Raw genomic sequence first — 11,966 nt, 5'->3', positions numbered from 1 at the left:
CGTATCTCAACAGAGGACCACGCACTTCATTTCCGCCACCACCCCGAGACTTCCGGAACCTCCGGAAGCCGCCCGTTGCCATGGCGGTTGTGTACACAGCCCCGCAGCCCCGCGAACCGATTTTCCGGTCGCGTTAGTTGCAGCGGTCGCGCTTTGGGAGGGCGGCTGCCCCCGGAGCGGTGAGCAGGGGCCACGCGCCGCCGGGGTGAGGTGAAGGGAGGGTGGAGAGGGTGTACGCCCGGGCGGCTGCAGCGGATGGAATCGGAACACCGGTCCAGGAGTGCCCGGGTTTGGCTCGCTGAACTGTGAAACTCGAGCGGAGGAGGACGCGGCATCGCGGGGGCGGCTTCAGCCTGGCTGCAGCTTAGGGTCTTCAGAGCTAACGTTCTTTAGCCCCACGAGGGTCCTACGTCGCGCCTGAGGTTCACGGGGCGCGAGGCGCGGGGCCAGAGATCTTCTGGGCTCTTCAGCACTTGTCTTGTTTTCGAACTGGAGGAGGCTTCCGGAACGACAGTCTGAGCCCTTCACTTTACTGTAAAACCTTTACAGATGAGAAAACCGCTCGAGAGAGACAGAAATGGTCCCCAGGTCCACTGCATATTGGGTGAGAAAAAGAAAAAAAGGCCAGTTCTGCCTGGATCCGAGTCTTTTGTTAAGCCCAGGAATGGATGCGTTTGGGCCCTGTTTTGGTTTGGTTTGGTTTGGTTTTTTGGTTCAAATACTGCTACCACTCCGGAGGCTATGAGGATTTCCTATGAGAACTCCTCGTCTGGGTAGAAGCGCTGGAAGATAGGGACCCTACTGGTGCCTACCGTCCCAGCGGATGCTCCCTATGCTTTTATAAAGCCTTTAGAGTCTTGGTAGCAATTCTGTTCATTCCCACCCCTAAAACAAATGAGGAAACCTTGAACCTCTCAGCAGGGTGGTTTCCTCGTGACCACTCAGAGATTCGCTTATTTACACCAGAAATATGTAAGCATAGTGCCGCTAAGGGAGGGGCAGTCCCCACAAGGTCTGAAGGAGAAGGACCCTACTAAAAGGGAGGGTGTGGTGAGGGGCCGAACGTGGTTTCTTGCAAGTGGTGCCTAGAAACCAAGTGTCCTCCTAGAAGGGCTGTGGGCTGAGGGACTGGAGATGGTGTGGAAGGGGAGTGATATTATTTGCCCCTTGGGACTTTCTCAGTAGTGACCGAAGATGGACCCACATTTGGAGATTCAGCCACCCTCTGACTTCCAACCACGGCCGTCACCATCCACCATTTCTTGAGCACCTGCTCTGTGCTGGGCACTGTTCTGGACATTGAGGGGGGATTCAAAAGAGATAAAAGGCACAGTCCTATCCCTCACGCAGCTTGTAATTTAATTTAGGAGCTGAAACCCACTCAAATGATGCGACGTAAGAACAGTAACAAGCATTTCAGTAAGTGTGAGATGGCATGGGGTCCCCAAATATCTGGGTATTGAGGGGCTGCTGAGTAGCAGACTCACAGGAGGGGTGTAGTTAGTAGAGAAGGCTTTCCTTGGGGGAGTATGGCTCCTGGCGTGCCTGGAGCAATGGGCGTGTGCATGGGGAGGGCTTCGGGATAGGGCGACTGCATGTGCATATGCATGTTGGCAAATTGCAGGGCAGAGAAGGGCCAGGCTCTGAGGGGAGGGCGATGCTTGGAGCTGGCCTGTGCTGCATTTGTGCCGTCAGTGGGTGGGAGCTGTTGGGAGGGCACCTGCCCCAGAGCTGCCTTACTTCATGGTTCCTTTCAGAGGGCATCCTGGGCAGGACCATGGGTCCTAGAACTGGTGTGGGGAATGGTTCCCAGAGCTTTAGAGATTGAGAGTGTTTGCTGGAGTCAAAACACCTCCCTCCACTCTCAAATTCCCAGTAGTCTAGATTAAAGTGAACTTAGAAATGAGAGGTTCTCTTCAATTTCCTCAACTCGGGATTCATGTTAGAGTTATTCATGGCTTTTTGTTTCTAGAGTTCAATTTTGCAGACAAAAATTTTAGGACTGAAATTGGATAAGCCATTATCCTTGCTCACCTGGATACCTTTCAGATTTTCTAAAAATTAGAAGCCCTGGAAGATCCCATAGTGGAAAAGACTTCCATAAATCACTGCTCGAAGAATGTAGGAAGTGGATACACACTCTACAATAGGCAAATATGAAGGCAACATGTTTGCTTATTTGATTTGACACGTGAAGGGCTTGTAACTGGGGTTAGAGTTTAATGTCCACATCATTGTAACTAAATGAAAGAGCAGGTCCTGTCTCTATTTAACTTGCTTCTATAGAGATACTTACTGCCACTTGATGATAGTTAATATAATTGTAAGAGGAAATCAAGTGGTCAACGCAAGTTGTGTCTAGAAATGTGGAGGAACATTCGTATTTTAAAAACACGGAATCATTTTTATCAGGTAACACGCATTGTACCATTCTTAGATAATACATGTAAAATGTTGACATTTAATGTGCTTTTTTAAAAAGTGCAATAATTATATTTAAAAGAAGAAATCCCTGTTAAACCTGACTTTTCCTTTCCAGTAAAGGTCTTGAAAATTAGCTTTTTAACAATATTAAACATTCTGTTTGTTTGTTAGAGTGCTTTGCAATAGCCCAGGCAAGCTATTTTTTCCTTAATAACTGTGTTGATACTGCTTTTTTCCCATTTGAAGATGAAATGGAATCAGCTCCTTATGCCTCATGTTTCCCTAACTCTTCATAAATTCAGTAAATTCATTTGTCAGTTGTCTTTTTCAAAAGTATCAAGGAGTTTCTTTAGCCTCAACTCCTGTCCCCTGCCCCATGAAAGTACAGGTTATTTTAGGGGCAAATGCCTCCTTTCTGATAAAACTGGTCTAATCCTGATGGGATCAAAAGAGAAGCGTATCACAACCCAGACATTCTCCTCCGGCCTTGTCTCTGTTCAAGGTCCGTTTTGTACATTGTGGAGCGTTAACTCTAAATGAGTTGTTAGCATTCTTTATATTCATGGGTCTCTAAAAGTGAAATTATTGAAATTTCAGAGCCCAGTCTTAGGACTACGTGACCATAAACTGCTTGATGATATTGTTCAAATTATTTTTAAAATGCAAAAAGGAGGAAAGAAAAAATAACAGATTGATCTTAGAAAAATTTGTATGTAGAATTAGAAAATACTTCATCTTGGAACAATTTAAAATTGTATTATGTTAGTTTGCCCAATAGTTTGGAACAATGAGGTTATTTTGTATATTTTTCTAGACTTTTATCCTGTTTTCTAGTATGACTTAACTAGATTTAACATGATTGATAATTGCAGATAGATTTTTACTTAGCTTTCCATAGAGCTCTTGACATTTTCTCTCAGTATTTAATCCTTTGTCATTGGTATATAAGAGGCACCTAAAGAGCTGGTTAAGTTTGAAGTTCCTCTTAAAGCGATAAAAATCCGTGCAATAAAATGTTTATACCTTAGTTGAACAGGATCTTGGCGATCAATTAACTCTCCCGTCAATGTAACTAACTCCTTTTGTAGCATCTCTGCCACTTGGCATCTTGGGTGTGCTTCACAGTTTACGGTGTTTATGGTCCTTCCTTGAGAAAGTCTTGTCCATTATAGGACAACTCTGCATACTAGGAAGGTCATTTGCCTAAATCACGTCCCTGTCAATTATTTCTATAAGTGTCCTATTCATCCTATTCCATGAAGCCACATCAAACATTTATTTTAACATTTTATGATTCATAGTAATTATTTGTGATCTTATGAATGAAGGAAAACAAACATATGTGTGTCTACCTGAAAGAAAACAATGAGAATATAATTAGATTTTAGGAGAGGGAGAGGAGGTAGGGGACTCTGTGATTTTTCTCTCAATGGAGTGCCAGAGAAGAAAGAATATATGTATGGGCTAGATTAAATATGCTTCTAGCAAATCTTTTTCTGATCTTAGTCTGATGGAGGGCAAATCTTTTTCTGATCTTAGTCTGATGGAGGTAGAGGAGGAGATGCTGCATCTGAAGTGAGGTATGCTAATGAAGAAAAGAATTAATTTTAAGGCCTTTCATAGTAAGTATTTTCAAGGAAAATACAGTGAATGAGGCAAAGCGTAAGAGCAATAAGAGAACATTTCTAGAAACCACCTCTTAGATTAGGCCACAAAGGGAGCAGTCTTTGCTTCATATTTCGGTCCCTTGGGGATCATTGCTGGAAAATGATGAGGCGGCCTGTAAAGTTGGGAGTACACGTACTTGTTGAGCAGTGCCCTGTGGGTAGACTGCTCCCTGAAATGCCAAGGGGTGAAAAGGAAGACTGGCCCCACTGGGATGGGAACATGGCCTGCACATCACTCTTTTCTGCTCTTCTTAATGAATGGCTTCTCCCCTCTAATTGTCGTTTGATGATGACTACTGAAAATTTTGCTGTTTTCTTCCTTTTAGGTAGAATGGGTACGAGGAAAAAAGTTCACGCATTCGTCCGTGTCAAACCCACCGATGACTTTGCTCATGAAATGATCAGATACGGAGATGACCACAGAGTAAGTGCAATGTGTTTGCCTTCAACTGCCTAGGCCTCCTTGTCCCAGCTCATTGCACGGTGGCCCCGTTTCCACAACCTTTTAGGGACCAAGACAACTTGTGAAGTTCAGATGGACTCTGGAGTCTGTAAATCTAAACCATTCCCCTCACAATGCTGTTTGATGAGGAAATTCGTGAAACTCCCATTTTTAATTGTCATTTTGGTGAATGAGTTTACCTTTTTGTGTCTGATACAAAAATTGACATTTGTTCACACTTGTAAAATTTTGGTGATCAGATCTGCTGTTACAGATCTATCAGGGGATACAGGAAGAAGTTTCAAGTCGATTACTGTTAAACTTACCAAAGCAGTGAGAGAAACTCTTATAGAGAGAGCTGGAAAGATTGATCCATTCCCACGTCCTTGCCACAGTCCTGAGAAACTTACTGAAGCCTGTGACAGGCTTAGGACAGCTTGAGAGTGTTAGATGTTTTTTTTTTTTCAGCATACATTTGTGGATCTACTGCGGGCAGCATCGAGACATTCTCTTAGGGAAGAATTCAAGGGCACCTGCTCAAGCTTCGAAAGTCCTAGCAGTCAGAAGTTCACATGCAGCCCTGTGAAGGGCACCCTGCTGCACATGGTTTCAATGAACACAGAAGCACAGAGCAGTTGATGCGTGAATGGACCAAGCCTCTCTCTCTTGATCTTAGTTTTGCTGTGTGTGGCTATGCTTGGCTCCTGGATTAGGGCAGCCAGTGTAAGATTCCAACGAGAATCTGTTTACATCAGAAGTCCCCATTGCGGAGACTAGAATCTGCCATTGACATAACCCAGTGTATTCCTAAACCAGCTGCTGCCAGCTTGCTATGGAGGGATCAAAAAATCTAAAAATATTTTTTAAACTCTTTGCATCTAAAAATCTGCTCATTACAAGTAGGTGGGCACCCATGATTTACTCCAATACCAGTGAGTAACTGTATCTGACCAGGCCAGAGCCTTTTCTGCAGCCCCTATTTCATCAGTACTCGCACTGGCCATAGCGTGCCTGTGGAAGTAGGCGCTCACTACAACGCTGAGGGAGGCAACGCCGCCGGTGACCAGAGAAAGAGGTGGCACGCAAGCCCAGCCTCCGTCACCAAGCACACTTGACCCCATATCACAGGTCGGGGAACCAAGACAGCATCCCGTAAACAAAGGAGAAGTGTATTGAAACTAGTAAGTGCTCTAGTTTCCTGATCCTTCCACCTCCAAGGTCATGTGGCCTCCCTGCAGGAGCTTCCTTCTCCCGACCCTAAGAAGGCATCTGGATTGTCAGCCCACATGTTGGAGCCCCTGTTAGTCCTCAAGTTCACATCTTCTGTTTCCTCCAGGTCAGGCATCGGCTACCAGTGACTGAGCATCAGTTTCTTATCATGTTTTCAAGTATGACTTAACTAGATTTAACATGATTGATAATTGCAGATAGATTTTTACTTAGCTTTCCATAGAGCTCTTGACATTTTCTCTCAGTATTTAATCCTTTGTCATTGGTATATAAGAGGCACCTAAAGAGCTGGTTAAGTTTGAAGTTCCTCTTAAAGCAATAAAAATCCGTGCAATAAAATGTTTATACCTTAGTTGAACAGGATCTTGGCGATCAATTAACTCTCCCGTCAATGTAACTAACTCCTTTTGTAGCATCTCTGCCACTTGGCATCTTGGGTGCGCTTCACAGTTTACGGTGTTTATGGTCCTTCCTTGAGAAAGTCTTGTCCATTATAGGACAACTCTGCATACTAGGAAGGTCATTTGCCTAAATCACGTCCCTGTCAATTATTTCTATAAGTGTCCTATTCATCCTATTCCATGAAGCCACATCAAACATTTATTTTAACATTTTATGATTCATAGTAATTATTTGTGATCTTATGAATGAAGGAAAACAAACATATGTGTGTCTACCTGAAAGAAAACAATGAGAATATAATTAGATTTTAGGAGAGGGAGAGGAGGTAGGGGACTCTGTGATTTTTCTCTCAATGGAGTGCCAGAGAAGAAAGAATATATGTATGGGCTAGATTAAATATGCTTCTAGCAAATCTTTTTCTGATCTTAGTCTGATGGAGGGCAAATCTTTTTCTGATCTTAGTCTGATGGAGGTAGAGGAGGAGATGCTGCATCTGAAGTGAGGTATGCTAATGAAGAAAAGAATTAATTTTAAGGCCTTTCATAGTAAGTATTTTCAAGGAAAATACAGTGAATGAGGCAAAGCGTAAGAGCAATAAGAGAACATTTCTAGAAACCACCTCTTAGATTAGGCCACAAAGGGAGCAGTCTTTGCTTCATATTTCGGTCCCTTGGGGATCATTGCTGGAAAATGATGAGGCGGCCTGTAAAGTTGGGAGTACACGTACTTGTTGAGCAGTGCCCTGTGGGTAGACTGCTCCCTGAAATGCCAAGGGGTGAAAAGGAAGACTGGCCCCACTGGGATGGGAACATGGCCTGCACATCACTCTTTTCTGCTCTTCTTAATGAATGGCTTCTCCCCTCTAATTGTCGTTTGATGATGACTACTGAAAATTTTGCTGTTTTCTTCCTTTTAGGTAGAATGGGTACGAGGAAAAAAGTTCACGCATTCGTCCGTGTCAAACCCACCGATGACTTTGCTCATGAAATGATCAGATACGGAGATGACCACAGAGTAAGTGCAATGTGTTTGCCTTCAACTGCCTAGGCCTCCTTGTCCCAGCTCATTGCACGGTGGCCCCGTTTCCACAACCTTTTAGGGACCAAGACAACTTGTGAAGTTCAGATGGACTCTGGAGTCTGTAAATCTAAACCATTCCCCTCACAATGCTGTTTGATGAGGAAATTCGTGAAACTCCCATTTTTAATTGTCATTTTGGTGAATGAGTTTACCTTTTTGTGTCTGATACAAAAATTGACATTTGTTCACACTTGTAAAATTTTGGTGATCAGATCTGCTGTTACAGATCTATCAGGGGATACAGGAAGAAGTTTCAAGTCGATTACTGTTAAACTTACCAAAGCAGTGAGAGAAACTCTTATAGAGAGAGCTGGAAAGATTGATCCATTCCCACGTCCTTGCCACAGTCCTGAGAAACTTACTGAAGCCTGTGACAGGCTTAGGACAGCTTGAGAGTGTTAGATGTTTTTTTTTTTTCAGCATACATTTGTGGATCTACTGCGGGCAGCATCGAGACATTCTCTTAGGGAAGAATTCAAGGGCACCTGCTCAAGCTTCGAAAGTCCTAGCAGTCAGAAGTTCACATGCAGCCCTGTGAAGGGCACCCTGCTGCACATGGTTTCAATGAACACAGAAGCACAGAGCAGTTGATGCGTGAATGGACCAAGCCTCTCTCTCTTGATCTTAGTTTTGCTGTGTGTGGCTATGCTTGGCTCCTGGATTAGGGCAGCCAGTGTAAGATTCCAACGAGAATCTGTTTACATCAGAAGTCCCCATTGCGGAGACTAGAATCTGCCATTGACATAACCCAGTGTATTCCTAAACCAGCTGCTGCCAGCTTGCTATGGAGGGATCAAAAAATCTAAAAATATTTTTTAAACTCTTTGCATCTAAAAATCTGCTCATTACAAGTAGGTGGGCACCCATGATTTACTCCAATACCAGTGAGTAACTGTATCTGACCAGGCCAGAGCCTTTTCTGCAGCCCCTATTTCATCAGTACTCGCACTGGCCATAGCGTGCCTGTGGAAGTAGGCGCTCACTACAACGCTGAGGGAGGCAACGCCACCGGTGACCAGAGAAAGAGGTGGCACGCAAGCCCAGCCTCCGTCACCAAGCACACTTGACCCCATATCACAGGTGGGGGAACCAAGACAGCATCCCGTAAACAAAGGAGAAGTGTATTGAAACTAGTAAGTGCTCTAGTTTCCTGATCCTTCCACCTCCAAGGTCATGTGGCCTCCCTGCAGGAGCTTCCTTCTCCCGACCCTAAGAAGGCATCTGGATTGTCAGCCCACATGTTGGAGCCCCTGTTAGTCCTCAAGTTCACGTCTTCTGTTTCCTCCAGGTCAGGCATCGGCTACCAGTGACTGAGCATCAGTTTCTTATCACGTAACTAAGTCTTTCTCTCCCTTTCCCTCCTTCTCTCTCTCCCTTGCTTTCGCTGTTTTGCTCTCTTTTCTCTCTGCCCTCTCCCTCCATCCCTCCCTCTCTTCTAGACCATTGATATTCACTTAAGAAAAGATACCCGGAGAGGAGTCGTCAATAACCAACAGACAGACTGGTCGTTCAAGCTGGATGGAGTCCTCCATGACGCCTCCCAAGAAGTGGTTTATGAGACGGTCGCGAAGGATGTGGTTGCTCAGGCCCTCGATGGCTATAATGGTAATTTAGTTCCTTAACTGTTGTTTTACGTAAGGACCCACGGAACTCCTTGTGGAGGAAGAGGTGCAAGTATTTTATGGTGAATAAAATAAAATATAACCTCATTTACTAACTTTTGTTTGCTTATTTGTCGGTCTCTGTTCTTATGGGGGAAAACTTGTTATTTGCTTGGCGACATTGTGGGCATAGCTTGATCCAATGTGCTGGGGCCCTACCTTCATAGGAATGACCTGGCTCTCCAAAGGTCATGAGGACTCAACTATTATCCTGTTTCAAATCTCTCGACTATTAGTTTTGAAGATCATGCCCTTACGATGAATTCGAGTCCAAACATTTTTCTTTTGGCTACCTGCTAGGAGCTTTTTCTATTCGTTCTATCAACACAATCAATCTACTGTTCATATTACAGTATAGGCTTATTTACATAGATCACTAAAAACCTGAGTAGAGTTTGATTTGTTTAACAAAAGTAGTTTTATTAGAAAATTTTTACAAACTTGTTCAATTTAAGATGGTTTTAAAATCTTAAAAAATTTTAAATGAAGGCTTTGCCCATATGGTGGCTGCTGACCAGAATAATCCTTGTTTGCAAGTTTTAGGTCTTCTGTTAAAAATTCCTGGAGTGTAGATGCTCAAACATTGTAATCACTGCCTGTGATAACAGGTGTGGTTGACCCTGATGCCATGTGTCCCTGAGGAGGTAGAGACTAAGGAGCTAAGGCCCAGGGAGGTTTAGAATCTTGGGCCCCTGGTGCCGTGGAACCACAAATGGGCTCTGGGTCCCAGCTGAAGTGACTCCTTCCTAAACATTTGTGTTGGGTTAATAGACACTCTTTCTGACTCCAGCTCAGATGCTGAATTAGGGCCCCGTGTAATTGGTAAAACCTACCAATCCCAGGAACTAAGGCATCTGTTTGGCAAAGGCAAACACTGATGTCAGTGGCCCAGCCTTGCCTGGGCAGGTCTGCTGTGTAAATGCCCAAAAGCAGCCTTTGGGATGGGGTCTGGTTCAGGCTGCCTGAGCCTGGAGGAAGAGCAGACGGGAACCAGAGCCCAGGCTGACAGTGGTTTGCGTCCTGGAGCCTGGTGGTGATGGTAGACATAAAGGGTGTAAAAGGTGCAAGTGAAAGTCTTCCCAGAGAGGGCGGTGGCACCAGCTTAGGACCTGGTCGTAGTCTCTTTCTGGAAGTGGCATGGGACCAACCAGCAGCCCTGTTTGGTCCTGTGGGAACTTACAGTCTTCCAAGAGTTTTCACATTTAACAGGAAATGCCCTTCCCACTCCCATTACTTCCTGGGGATTTTGAAAGCCCTTCTTGTCTCCTGCCTGGCCAGCCCCCAGGGAGGCCTAGCCCTGAGACCCTGGCAGTTCATGGCTTTGCTAAGGAAGGGCTGGAGTTCAATGCTTTATCTCCTCTTCCATCTTTCTAGGAAAAATCCCTAGTTCCTCTGTTCCCTGCGCTCCTCAGATCTCCTGATAGAGGGACCAGTAGAGCCCTGTATGGCCCACACACTCAGAGCAGCTGTCTGTGTTTTGACTGTTTATGTCCCTGTTTGCCCACCCCCCCGCCCACTCTCTCTGGCAGGAATCCTGCTCTCCTTGGCTGCTTCCCATGGCCACCTTCACACCAGGGGCCTGGCTGGCACCAGGCATGCTGGGGGATGGGAGAACTATCCTTGGAGCTATTTTCCTGGATGTCACCAAGTCGTGTTTTGAAATGTTTGCAGGCACCATCATGTGTTATGGGCAGACGGGAGCTGGCAAGACATACACCATGACGGGGGCAACTGAGAATTACAAGCACCGGGGGATCCTCCCTCGTGCCCTACAGCAGGTAGAGAGTGGGCCCACGGGCGGGATGCCACACGGGTCCCCCTCTCTCTGGCACAGATACTGCCAACCCCACGCCAGCCACTGGAGACAGTGGTGTCCATGCCTCAAAGGAGTTGCAGCTTTTAAAGAGGACAGGATGCACATGGTGGGGAAGGTGTGTGTCAGTGTGTCAGAGGCATCAGGAAGCCAGGAGTTTGGGTTTCAGACTCTGACCCACACCCATGCCAAGCCTGTTTCCTCATTCGTGAAGGGAGTTGGGACATGCTGGCTGGCTGGCTTGCTGCTCTGATGGTCTGTGATCTTGTAGTTGAGGATTTGGAGGTCTGAATCATGTTCCTTCCTGGTTTTAATGAGGGGATACGGACCCTGCAGAGCTTCCTCACTGGCCTGCTCTGGCTTCTTCCACCACCACAGCCTCAGAAAGAGCCAGGGGAAGAAGCAGGGTGACATCAGCTCTCGGGACCGAGCCTGCCCTGGTAGTCTGGGAAGTGTGGCTGAAGATAGGACAGACGGGCCTCTCTTTGGGGTCCAATAGCCTGGGTTCTGTGAGGACCCTCTATTTGGAGGCAGGAGGCAATGGGCTTTTACCTAAAAGCATCTTGAGCTTTCATAACTCTGTCCTGTAAGAAGTATAGATGTCCTTCTGGTGTATAAACCATCCGTGCTCTGATATTCGAAGCAATATCCCATGGTCAAAGTTTCTGTATCTCATCATCTTAGACTTCAGTAGTCTAGCTCAGTGCTGCCCAGTAGAAATATAATGTAAGTCATATATGCAATTTTGAGTTTCCCAGTAGCCACATTTTTAAAAAGTGTGAAATTAATTTTAATATTTTACTTAATATATCCAAAATACCATTTCTATCTGTAATTAATATGAAGATTACTGAGATAGTTTACATTCTTTTTCTTGTATTAAGTCTTTGAAATCCAGTGTGTATTTTATACTTAGAGGACATTTCAATTTAGACATTAAATATTCATCAGAAATACTTGATCTGTATTTAGATTCCACAAAATTTTCAGTTGAAAGAGTAGATTTATAACCCCAAGTTGTTCCCAACACATTTAAAAATTTACCAATAACTGAGTTTAGCGTCAGTTTTTAAATTTCAATTTCAATCCTTTGAAATTCAGTAAAATTTAAAATTCAGTTCCTCATTTGCACTAACCACATTTCAAGTGCTCAGTAGCCGTCTGTGACTAGTGTCTACCATGTCGGGACGTGGTAGACTGTTAAAGCAAAATGGGACCTCAGGGATAATCTAGCCCAACTCCCCACT

At 44.9% G+C, this 11,966-nt stretch overlaps 1 protein-coding gene across 1 annotated transcript in view; it reads left to right on the top strand.

Moving 5' to 3' along the window:
• The window catches only part of LOC105302405 (kinesin-like protein KIF9), a 12,353-nt gene extending 1,381 nt beyond the window's left edge, over positions 1-10,972 (top strand). The window contains exons 3-5 of the mRNA XM_023520559.1: positions 4,418-4,515; positions 8,685-8,850; positions 10,578-10,972. Of these exons, the coding sequence (XP_023376327.1) occupies positions 4,418-4,515; positions 8,685-8,850; positions 10,578-10,972 (659 nt within the window). The remainder of the gene's footprint in view (positions 1-4,417; positions 4,516-8,684; positions 8,851-10,577) is intronic.
• Positions 10,973-11,966: the final 994 nt, after the last annotated feature.

This window comes from Pteropus vampyrus, unplaced genomic scaffold, assembly GCF_000151845.1.
Source record: "Pteropus vampyrus isolate Shadow unplaced genomic scaffold, Pvam_2.0 Scaffold271, whole genome shotgun sequence".
NCBI lineage: Eukaryota > Metazoa > Chordata > Mammalia > Chiroptera > Pteropodidae > Pteropus > Pteropus vampyrus.
This window is presented reverse-complemented; position numbering and strand designations above follow the sequence as displayed.